General features: G+C 53.9%; 2 protein-coding genes across 2 annotated transcripts; both read left to right on the top strand.

Annotated features, from left to right (window-relative positions):
- Positions 1 to 269: 269 nt before the first annotated feature.
- Positions 270 to 1,229, top strand: LOC128901412 (olfactory receptor 14A16-like). Its single transcript, XM_054183374.1, has one exon. It carries the CDS (start codon positions 270 to 272, stop codon positions 1,227 to 1,229), a length of 960 nt encoding a protein of 319 aa, XP_054039349.1.
- An 8,472-nt stretch (positions 1,230 to 9,701) lies between these two features.
- On the top strand, positions 9,702 to 10,667 carry LOC128901414 (olfactory receptor 14C36-like). Its single transcript, XM_054183376.1, has one exon. It carries the CDS (start codon positions 9,732 to 9,734, stop codon positions 10,665 to 10,667), a length of 936 nt encoding a protein of 311 aa, XP_054039351.1. The 5' UTR covers positions 9,702 to 9,731.
- Positions 10,668 to 11,689: the final 1,022 nt, after the last annotated feature.

The following is an 11,689-nucleotide window of genomic DNA, read 5'->3' on the forward strand; positions in this document are numbered from 1 at the left end:
CGAGATCTCACCGTGTTCCTGTTTACCTCTTGCTGCAAGGCAGGACTGACTCCTCCTAAGCCAACAGCAGAGCCCCCTGCTCCCAGTGACACCCTCGGCTGGCCCCAGAGAAAGCTCAAGAAGGGACCTGGCAAAGGTATTCCTGAAAAGCAGAGAAACACTTCAAGGGATTTCTATGAGGAACAGAGTAGGTTTTGCCCGGAGAAATCTCCCCTAACTTCTCCATGCCTTTTCTTCCATGGACAGTCATCCATGCCTAGAAGGACCAAATGTCCAACGGCAGCTCCATCACTGAGTTCCTCCTCCTGGCATTCACAAACACGCGGGAGCTGCAGCTCTTGCACTTTGGGCTCTTCCTGGCCATCTACCTGGCTGCCCTCCTGGGCAACGGCCTCATCATCATCGCCATCGCCTGTGACCACCACCTCCACACCCCCATGTACTTCTTCCTGTTCAACCTCTCCCTCCTCGACCTTGGGTCCATCTCCACCACTGTCCCCAAATCCATGGCCAATTCCCCCTGGGACACCAGCGTTATTTCCTATGGAGGATGTGCTGCCCAGGTCTTTGTCTTTTCCTTTTTGATGTCAGCAGAACTGTACCTTCTCACCGTCATGGCCTATGACCGCTACGTTGCCATCTGCAAACCCCTGCACTACGGGACCCTCCTGGGCAGCAGAGCTTGTGTCCACATGGCAGCAGCTGCCTGGGGCAGTGGTTTGTTCCACGCTCTGCTGCAAACTGCCAACACATTTTCACTACCGCTGTGCCAAGGCAATGCCATAAACCAGTTCTTCTGTGAAATCCCCCAGATCCTCAAGCTCTCCTGCTCCAACTCCTGCCTCAGGGCAGTTGGGCTTCTTGTGGTTGGTGTCTTTGTGGACTTTGCATGTTTCCTTTTCGTTCTTTTCTCCTATGTGCAGATCTTCAGGGTCGTGCTGAGGATCCCCTCTGAGCAGGGACGCCACAAAGCCTTTTCCACGTGCCTCCCTCACCTGGCTGTGGTCTCCCTGTTTGTCAGCACTGGTATGTTTGCCTACCTGAAGCCTCCCTCCATCTCCTTGCCATCACTGGAGCTGATGATGGCTGTTCTGTACTCGGTGGTACCTCCAACTTTGAACCCCGTCATCTACAGCATGAGGAACAAGGAGCTCAAGGATGCAATTAGGAAAATGATTTCTTGGATGCTTTTCAGTTGTTACGAACTTCCCTTCTCTCTGCACAAATGACTCCCCGGGTATCCCATCCCAGGCCTGTACTATGAGTTTTTTAGTTATCATGCTCATCATTAGGATTACATAGGCCTACAGGAAAGCTGGGGAGGGACTTGTTATCAGGGAGAGGAGCAATAGGATGAGGGGTATCGGTTTTAAACTGAAAGAGGGGAGATCTCGATTAGATATTAGGAAGAAATTCTTTACTCTGAGGGTGGTGAGGGACTGGCCCAGGTTGCCCAGGGAAGTTGTGTATTCCCCATCCCTGGAGGTGTTCAAGGCCAGGCTGGATGGGGCTTTGAGCATCCTGGTCTAGTGGGAGATGTCCCTGCCCAGGGCAGGGGCGTTAGAACTAGGTCCCTTCTAACCTGAGCCATTCTATGATTCTATGATTCTGTGATTATCATCACCAGTATTCTTCTCGTTATCATCACAATAGTTGCTGTCATTATCATTTTGTGGTAATTTGTGGTTATTTTGTCCCTACACAAATGTTTAGACTCAACCTACTTCTACCGAGGAATGAACGTGTGCTCTCTCACTTGGAGCCCATATAAATGTACATCCAACAGTGAGTCAAAGCTGGCTCCCATATAGCATCACCGTAATAAAGTGTGACCTCCTCAGTGCACTGCCCCAAATTGGGCTCTTCTTCCAACGATGGTGCTAAGAATACGCATAAGCAAGCGCTCCCGCAAAGGGACTGTTTCTTCACTGATTAATGAGCAAAGAGCTCGCTGTCACATTGTGACTTAGATACTGAGGGCTGGATTTAGGACTAACCCCATCTACTTACAATGGAGATGGTGAGTCATCACAGAGGTACATACCCCGGACTTTCCCACGCAGATGATGGCGTTAAGGAAGGGAATCTGGAGCGGCCTTGGCCGGTGTGTGCCTGGGGTGAGCAGTGACTGCAGCCCCATAAAGTGAGAGATCGCCCAAGGTGGGGCCATTCAAAGGACAAGTTCTAAACCCAGGCACCTGCAGGGAAACAAGGACTCTGCTGTCCCAGAGGAGGAAATGGTGGCCCAGCAGACACAAGGAAGGGAGGCAGGGGAGTCATTCATGTCCCCCTCAATCAGGACTGAACATCTACTCTCCTCTGAAATGCATCAGAGGCCCTTCAAGCACCTGCCACATCCACAGGATGTAGCTTAGCAGCAATGATGCCCACCCAGCTCCCATGAGACAGTGGGGAGCACGAGGAGAGGTTCAGGAATGACCAGGAAGGTCAGATGAGGGAGGGAGAGAGATGAGATGAGAGCTGACCTGGGTTAGATATTGCACTGGAGAAAATGCCCGTGTTCAGCTCATTCAAAACTGTTTCCAGACCGTGGATACCCTGAAGCATGCTCACAGTGCAGAGTCAGAAGTTCTTGCTGTCCTGGTGCTCCACCAGGCCTGGGAAGGGGCTGAAGAAGGACTGGTGTCTTCCGCTCCCCATCCCTTTGTGCCCTTGTCCCTCATGAAGAGTGACATCGAGACAGTGGCTGGCAGCCTGTGGCAGGGCTTGCACCAATGGAAGCATGACCCGGCAGCCGTGTGAGTTTGCTGCTGTGCCTCACTCAGTCCCTGTGCCTAGCACGTGGCCTTGAGACAGCTTCCCCCACCCTACGTGCTGGCTCTCACCCCCAAAAGCCACCCCTGTCCCGGCCAGTCCAGGGAAGGGCTGATCATTGCAATGTGGCCAGCCCCATCCATACTGGGGGAAGATACAGCCGTCCCCAGGCTCACACATTCCCAGACCCTGGCAGATCCCGGACTTGGGCTGTCTGCAAACTCTTGCGCACCAAGATGTGTTGTGCAGACCACGTCAGGGGGATGTTTCCCCACCCCTGAATGCACCCTGCACAGTGTGGTGCCCCCTCATAAAAAAAGCCCTTCGGCCGCACAGCAACCAGGTCGCTGCGCACTGAGCAAACAAGCAGGGAGCGGGTGTTCCCTGGGTCTGACCCACGGAACCACCCGGGAGCACCACGACGAGGGTGTAATTCCTGGGCTGGGGAAGCGGGCGGCCAAACAGGGCACGACACAACAGTCCAGTCACAGCGGTTCGCACGGCAGTTCGTGCGGGAGAGGGCTGAGACACTGCCAACCCGGCCAGGTAGCGATGGTAACTACTCGCCAGAAGACCGTGGCATCCATGATCTCCACAATCACCAGGTCTGATGCAGCCTCTCAGACAGAGCTCCTGTGGGAACACACTGCCACACAGACACCAGGCTGCAGGGTGTGCCCTGCTCTCACGCCGGTTTCGGGTAGAGGATCTCCTCCAATTAGTGATGGAGCTCAGAGAGGAGGTAAGCAGGTTGAGGAGCATCAGGTAATGCGAGCGGGAGAGACATGCTTAGAGTAGAATCCTGCATCCCACGACAGAAACCCAGCTGGCAGACAGAACCCCTGCAGCAGGGAACTCCCTGTCCTCTCTCCCCCTGACTGAAGGTGGTGACTGAGAGGACAGCGGGCAACGTCAGGAAGTTCCTGCCCAGTGCAACAGGCGCCACGCTCGGGACTGCCCGGTGACTACCCCATCTTCCCAGGTGCCATTGTGTAACGGGTACAGTGCTCTGCAAGGGAACCTGGACGATGACAAGCAGGATAGTTCTCCTATCTTGGAGCTGTCAGCGAGGTCCAGTCAGACCTCCCCCCGCATCAAAACCTCTGCAGTAAAGAAGAGAAGACGGGTCCTTGTCACAGGTGACTCGCTGTTGAAGGGAGCAGAAGGCCCAATACGCAGGCTGGACCCGGTGCATAGGGAGGTCTGCTGCCTCCCTGGGGCCTGGGTCCAGGACGTGAAGAGGAAGCTTCCTTCCCTGGTACGGCCCTCAGAATATTACCTGTTTTTGATCTTTTGGGTAGGCAGCGACGAGGTAGCAAAAAGAAGTCCAAGGGCAATGAAGAGAGTTTTCAAGACCCTGGGACGCCTGGTCAAGGGATCGGGAGCACAACTCGTGTTCTCTGTCCCCACAGCTGCAGGGAGCGATGAGGGGGTAAATAGGAGGAGCCAGCAGATCAATGCCTGGCTCCGAGCCTGGTGCTGCCGGCAGGACTTTGGGCTCCTTGACCATGGCCTGATTTATAAGATGCCAGACCTGCTGGTAACGGGCGGGAACAGCTTATCTTGCAGGGGGAAAAGGGTTCTAGGTTTAAACTAGATTTGAAGGGGGGTGGGGATGGTACTGGGCTTGCCGGTGAGGTGCCTGGGCGTAGTTGCTCGGCACTTGTTGGGGAGTGTGTCAGTATTTCTGGGAGCCAGAAGGCACACCACATCTCACACCACATCTCACCGCATCTACACACACGACTCCCTCTCTGAAATGCTGATACACCAGTGCACGCGGCGTGGGGAATAAGCAGGAAGAGCTGGAGATCTGTGTGCGGTTGCAGGGCCATGATCTCATTGCAATTACTGAGACGTGGTGGGACAGCTCGCATGACTGGAATGCTGTCATGGATGGCTATGTCCTTTTCAGGAAAGACTGGCCAGCGAGGCGTGGTGGTGGAGTTGCTCTTTATGTGAGAGAGGAACTGGAATGCATCGAGCTCCCACTTGGGGCGGATGAAGAGAGGGTTGAGAGCCTACGGGTGAGGATTAAGGGACAGGCAAATATGAGGGACACTGTTGTGGGTGTTTATTACAGGCCACCTGATCAGGATGGGGAAGCTGATGAGGCTTTCTACAGACAGCTGAAGGTAGCCTCGCAATCTCAGGCCTTGGTTCTCATGGGGGACTTCAATCACCCCGATATCTGCTGGGAAGACCACACAGCCAGGCATGCACAGGCCAGGAGGCTCCTCCAGTGCATTGATAATAACTTTTTGACACAGGTGGTGCAGGAGCCAACAAGGAGAGGAGCGCTACTGGACCTAGTACGGACAAACACAGAGGGACTGGTGGAGGACATTAAGGTTGGGGGCAGCCTTGGCTGTAGTGATCATGAAAAGATAGAGTTCAGGATCGTGGGCGGGATTCACAAAACGACAAGAAGTAAAATCGCAACCTTGGACTTCAGGAGGGCTAACTCCGACATCTTCAAGAAACTGCTTGGAGAGATCCTGTGGGCTCGGGCTCTGGAAGGCAGGGGGGCTCAAGAAAGCTGGTTGGTATTCAAAGACCACTTCCTCCAAGCTCAGGATCGGTGCATCCCTAAGAGCAAGAAATCAGGCAAGGGATGCAGGAGACCTGCATGTTTGAGCAGGGAGCTTCTGAAAAAGCTCAAGTGGAAGAAGGAAGTTTACAGTAAGTGGAAGAAGGGACTGACCCCTTGGGAGGATTACAAGAACGCTGCCAGAGCGTGCAGGGATGAAACAAGGAAAGCCAAGGCCTCCTTGGAATTAAACCTGGCTAGGGATGTCAAGGTTAACAGGAAGGACTTCGTCAAGTATACTGGAAGGAAAAGGGAAACTAGAGAAGTTGCGGGCCCACTGTTGAATGAGACAGGAGCCATGATGACGGAGGATGCAGAGAAGGCGGAGTTACTGAATGCCTTCTTTGCTTCAGTCTTTACTGCTTGGCCCAGCCCTCAGGAGTCCCAGACTTTGGAGAAAGTAACAGGAAAAGAGGAAGATTTCCGCTTGGTTGAGGAGGATCAAGTGAGAGACCAATTAGATCAATTAGACCAATTAGACGTCCACAAGTCCATGGGTCCTGATGGGATGCACCCGAGAGGGCTGAGGGAGCTGGCGGAAGTCATTGCTGGGCCGCTCTCCCTCATCTTTGAAAGGTCCTGGAGAACTGGCGAGGTGCCTGAGGACTGGAGGAAAGCCAACGTCACTCCAGTCTTCAAAAAGGGCAAGAAGGAGGAGCCGGGGAACTACAGGCCGGTCAGCCTCACCACCGTCCCTGGATAGATGATGGAACAGCTCGTTCTGGGTGTCATCTCAAGGCATGTGGAGGAAAAGAAAGCTATCAGAAGTACTCAACATGGATTCATGTTGACTAATCATGAATCACGTCTGACTAATCTGATAGCCTTCTATGATGGCATGACTGGACGGATAGATGAGGGGAGGGCAGTGGATGTTGTCTACCTTGACTTCAGCAAGGCTTTCGACACAGTCTCCCACAGCATCCTCATAGGGAAGATTAGGAAGTGTGGGTTTGATGAATGGACAGTGGGGTGGATAGAGAACTGATTGAAAGACAGAGCTCAGAGGGTTGTGATTAGGGGCACAGAGTCTAGTTGGAGGTCAGTGACGAGTGGTGTTCCCCAGGGGTCAGTACTGGGTCCAGTCCTGTTCAATATATTCATCAATGACCTGGATGAGGGGATAGAGTGCACCCTCAGCAAGTTTGCTGATGACACCAAGCTGGGTGGGGTGGCTGACACACCGGAAGGCTGTGCCACCATACAGAGAGACCTGGACAGGCTGGAGAGCTGGGTGGAGTGGAACCTTATGAAATTCAACAAGGGCAAGTGTAGGGTGCTGCACCTGGGGAGGAATAACCCCCCGCACCAGGACAGGTTGGGGGTGATCTGGTGAGGAGCAGCTCTGTGGAAAGAGACCTGGGAGTCTGGTAGACAACAGGATGACCGTGAGCCAATGGCATCCTGGGGTGCCTGAAGAAGAGTGTGGCCAGCAGGTCAAGGGAGATCATCCTCCCCCTCTGCTCTGCCCTGGGGAGGCCGCACCTGGAGTGCTGTGTCCAGTTCTGGGCTCCCCGGTTCAAGAAGGACGGGGAACTGCTGGAGAGGGGACAGCAAAGGGTTACCAAGATGATTAGGGGACTGGAACACCTCTCTGATGAAGAAAGGCTGAGGGATTTGGGTCTCTTCAGTCTGGAAAAAAGACACCTGAGAGGGGACCTTATCAATGCTTATAAATATTTAAAGAGTGGGTGTCAGGAGGATGGGGCCAGGCTCTTTTCAGTGGTGCCCGGGGACAGGACAAGAGGTAATAGGCACGAACTTGAACATAGAAAGTTCCACTTAAACATGAGGAGGAACTTCTTTTCTTTGAGGGTGGCAGAGCCCTGGCAGAGGCTGCCCAGAGAGGTGGTGGAGTCTCCAACTCTGGAGACATTCAAACCACCTGGACGCATTCCTGTGCCACCTGCTCTGTGCGACCCTGCTCTGGCAGGGGTTTGGACTAGATGATCTCCAGAGGGCCCTTCCCACCCCTGTCGTTCTGTGATTGTGTGATTCTGTGAAATCCTCCTCCTTATTGATGCGGAGATCAGTGAGGTCACTTCATGGAGGCCTTTGCTCTGACGTCACCTTTGCCACAGCAATGTTTCTGTTTGGCCCATTTGGCATGAGGTGGGAGAGGAAGGAAAAAGCTCCAGTGGTTTCTCAGGCTTTCCCTTCTCCCTTAATGGAAGATGTTGGGGGATGCCAGGTCTTGCCAAAAAGAGAAGCTCAGCTGACTGGGGAGCTGGGACAGTTGTGAAGATTCCCCTTGAGAAACCTGAGTGTGGATTTATGGCCCTGATGTGCTGTGGGCCTAGAGTGGAGAGCTGCATTGGTCAGAAGAGCTTGAGAGAGGAAGAACTCAATGCCAGCTCCCCTGAGCTAGGTCAATAGTCTGGGGAGGCACACAGTCATGGTTTAACATCGCCCGGCACACAGTCACTCGCTCACTCCCCCTCACTGAAATGGAGAATCGGAAGAGGGAAAGTGGGCAAACTGGGTTGAGACAAAGGCAGTTTAATAGGTGAAGGAAAAGCCACGCGTGCGAGCAAAGCAAAATAGGGAATTCATTCACGACTTTCTGCCAGCAGGCAGATGCTCCAGGAAAGCTCCGCCACACAGAATGGTGACTTGGGCAGACAAACACCATCACTCCAAACACTCCCCTCTTCCTTCTTCTTTCCAAAGCTGTTATTGCTGAGCATGACGTCCTATGGAATGGAATGGAATATCCCTTTGGCCAGCTGGGGTCAGCTGTCCCAGCCGTGTCCCCTCCCAACTCCTCGTGCACCCCCAGCCTACTCCCTGGTGGGGTGGTGTGAGGAGCAGAAAAGGCCTTGGTGCTGTGTAAGCGCTGCTCAGCAATAACAGAAACATCCCTGTCTTATCAACGCTGTTTTCATCACAAATCCAAAACACAGCCCCATACAGGCTACTATGAAGAAATTTCACTCTATCCCAGCTGATTCCGGAACACGCAGACATCTTTTGTCTAGCTGGAATTCAAAATTCTTTGCAGTCCAGTTGGCACATGACTCCATTTGGCCAGCTGACTATCTCTGTAGGTTTTCCAGAAAATAATGAGGAGGGGTAGGTTTTGTTGTCCTAAATGTGGGACTCTGCTATCATTTCAGCGGGCCAAATGGAGGGGTATAAGTGCGGGTTTGCAGCCAGGGGTGCCCAGGGCCGTCCTTCAGAGCAGGGTCCCTGCACCCCCGGGGGCTGCGTGCCGGGGCAGGGACTCTGCCGGCTGCCAGGGTCAGCTCTCAGCCTGCCCAGGGAGCCCCCCACAGCACTGCGGGGAGAAGCCGTGGGTGGAAGGAGTGACCCCCAGCAGGGCAGGGTCATTTTGCTGTCTAGAGGATGCTGTGTGGATCAGGGCTGCTCACAGGTCCAGATTGCCTCCAGGACATTTGTGAGAAGACATTCCAAGAGGAAGGTCAAGTCAGAGATTAAAGAATGAAAAACTCTCCTGAGAATGTTCTTTCAGGTTTGTACCACTGGGAAGAGCTGGGGGAGGGAGAGAAATGGAAAAGAAGATCTTCGGTTTGAACACGAGACTGAGACCGAGAGATCAGTAAGTCTGCTGGAAATGTGATAACAGCCCATCACCCGCTCTTCAGTCCCAGACTGCAGCAGCAGCATGCTTACTGGCCATGGTGTGTTTGCTTCTGACCTCCTGCTCTGCACCACGGAACATGAGGGTGCCCCAGCATATGCCCTGCCGCCGGGAGGTTTCTGCAGGGCAGACCTCAGTCTGCAGAGGATGGGGTGGAAAAAGATAAACAGTTCCATGGTCAAACACGGGCAAGCGAGAGGAGTTTGGGGAGTTTGCACTTTGGATGGTGAATCCCCCGTCTCTGTCCAGTTCCTTTCTCAGAGTAACTTCTGAGTGTGCTCATCCTCCAGCTGAGGGAAGCAGGACGGAGTGGCTGGGAACAAGACTGCTGGAGAGACCAGCTCTCCCGAGTGATTCAGACCCAGGCACGTCTGCTCAGAAGAGTAAAACCAGGAAAGAGAAATCCCTCCTAGGGCACTTTTCCAGAGGCAGGCGGCCCCAGTGCTAATGTGCTCTTTTCCTCCAGGTCATGGAGACTATTCCCACAGGGTCACTGCACCCTGGCTCCTGCGCTCAGCCCAGAGTGTCCATCCTCAGTGTCCACCTCAAGGTATATATGGGGCTTTTTTTTCCTGCTTCTGTGTACCAGCTGCTATAGCAAGCAAGAGCTGAAGGGAGGAAGCTGCATGAAGGTCCTCTTGAGAAGAAGAGAGGTGATGTGGGCAGACTCGATGACAAACAGAACAGGTTTTCCTCAGACAAAGCTGCCCTAACTTGTCCATATCGTTTTCTCCTTGGACAGCACCCGAGTCCCAGAGGGACCAAATGTCCAACAGCAGCTCCATCACGGAGTTCCTTCTCTTGGCATTCGCAGAGTCACGGGAGCTGCAGCTCTTGCACTTCTGGCTCTTCCTGGCCATTTACCTGGCTGCCCTCCTGGGAAACATCCTCATCACCACAGCTGTAGCCTGCGACCACCGCCTCCACACTCCCATGTACTTCTTTCTCCTCAACCTCTCTGTTCTTGATATCGGCTCTATCTCCACCACAGTCCCTCAATCCATGGCCAACTCCCTCTGGGACACCAAGGCAATCTCCTACTCAGGATGTGCTGCCCAGGTCTTCTTTCTATTCTTCTTTTTTGGTGCAGAGTATTCCCTTCTCACCGTCATGGCCTATGACCGCTATGTTGCCATCTGCAGACCCCTGCGCTACGGGACCCTCCTGGGCAGCAGAGCTTGTGTCCACATGGCAGCAGCTGCCTGGGGCAGTGGTTTGCTCCACGCTCTGCTGCACACGGCCAGTACATTTTCCCTACCCCTCTGCCAAGGCAATGCCATAAACCAGTTCTTCTGCGAAATATCCCAGATCCTCAAGCTCTCCTCTTCAGATGACTACCTGAGGGAATCTGGGCTTCTTGTGTTTAGTCTTGCCTTTGCTTTTGGATGTTTTGTTTTCATTGTGCTGTCCTACGTGCAGATCTTCAGGGCCGTGCTGAGGATCCCCTCTGAGCAGGGACGGCACAAAGCCTTTTCCATGTGCCTCCCTCACCTGGCCGTCGTCTCCCTGTTCATTAGCAGTTGTATGATTGCCTACCTGAAGCCCCCCTCCGTCTCTTCCCCAGCTCTGGACCTGGTGGTGGCAGTTCTCTACTCGGTGGTGCCTGCAGCAGTGAACCCCCTCATCTACAGCATGAGGAACCAGGAGCTGAAGGATGCCCTGAGCAAACTGATTCAATGGGTTCACCTTCAGCAGCAGTAAGCTGCCCGTCTCTCCTCATAGGGCGTTCCGAATTTGGGCCAGGACAGGCTTGTACTTTATTTGGTTTGGCATCTGTGATGATCGGACTCATACAGAAATGTCTGAATTCAGTCCATATCTCCAGAGGCATGATCCGGCTTTGCCCTTTAAGCCCGAGGCTTTAGGTAAATGTGTCGTCGCAGTATCAGACCTGTCTGCCCATGGCGCAGCTCCGTAATAAAGGGTGTCTCCCCAGTGCAGCGCCTGGAGGTTGGCTTCTTCTTCTGGCTGAAGTCAGGAATAGGTTCCAGGAACTTCCCTCTCCATGGGCTGCTGCCCCGCTTGCTTCTCCATGGGCTCATGGGAAGGGTCAGAGGGAATGAGGGATGGACTCAGCTGCGTCACGTGGGTGCCCAGTGCCCTGGGGATGGGGAACGGGCTCTGAATTGCCTGCTCAGGGCTGTTCCACTTGCAGCAGAGCTGAACGGTAGCTGCCCGGCTTTCTGGAAGGGAACCCGGAGCCCCCAGGAGAGCAGAGGGCATGTACAGGAGCCATGTTCCTGAGGTGGGCCTGACAGAACAAGAGACTGTCCAAGTGGTGTTATCCAAAGGTGAAGCACTGTATTTAAGTATCCACAAGCAGACAAGGTCTCTGCCAAGACCAGGAGAGGCAGTGGGGAGCCAGAAAGACCAAGACAAGCACACTGCTGGGCGATTAACGTCTTCCTTAGTAAAAGAACATGGGTGGGTCAACATGCTCCCTGGCCAACATCCGGAGTCAGAGGGAATGCTTTGTGCTCCTTCCACAGCTGCAGACCTCTGGGAAGTGCTCCCATCTACCCAGAGCTGCTTCCCAGCCTGACCAGCGTGGAGTTACGCCATGGCCCAGGGCACCACAACCCCCTTTTGCTGCAGAGTGGCACCACCAGCTCCAGGCCCTGCAGGGAACACGGGGAGGAGAGCAGGAGCCCCAGGAGGTGTGAGGATCAGAGGAGGGATGGGGAGAGGTCAGACAGGAGAGGATCCAGGCTGAGAATTTCCTC

This window comes from Rissa tridactyla, chromosome 25 (genome assembly GCF_028500815.1).
Source record: "Rissa tridactyla isolate bRisTri1 chromosome 25, bRisTri1.patW.cur.20221130, whole genome shotgun sequence".
In the NCBI taxonomy this organism is placed as follows: Eukaryota; Metazoa; Chordata; class Aves; order Charadriiformes; family Laridae; genus Rissa; species Rissa tridactyla.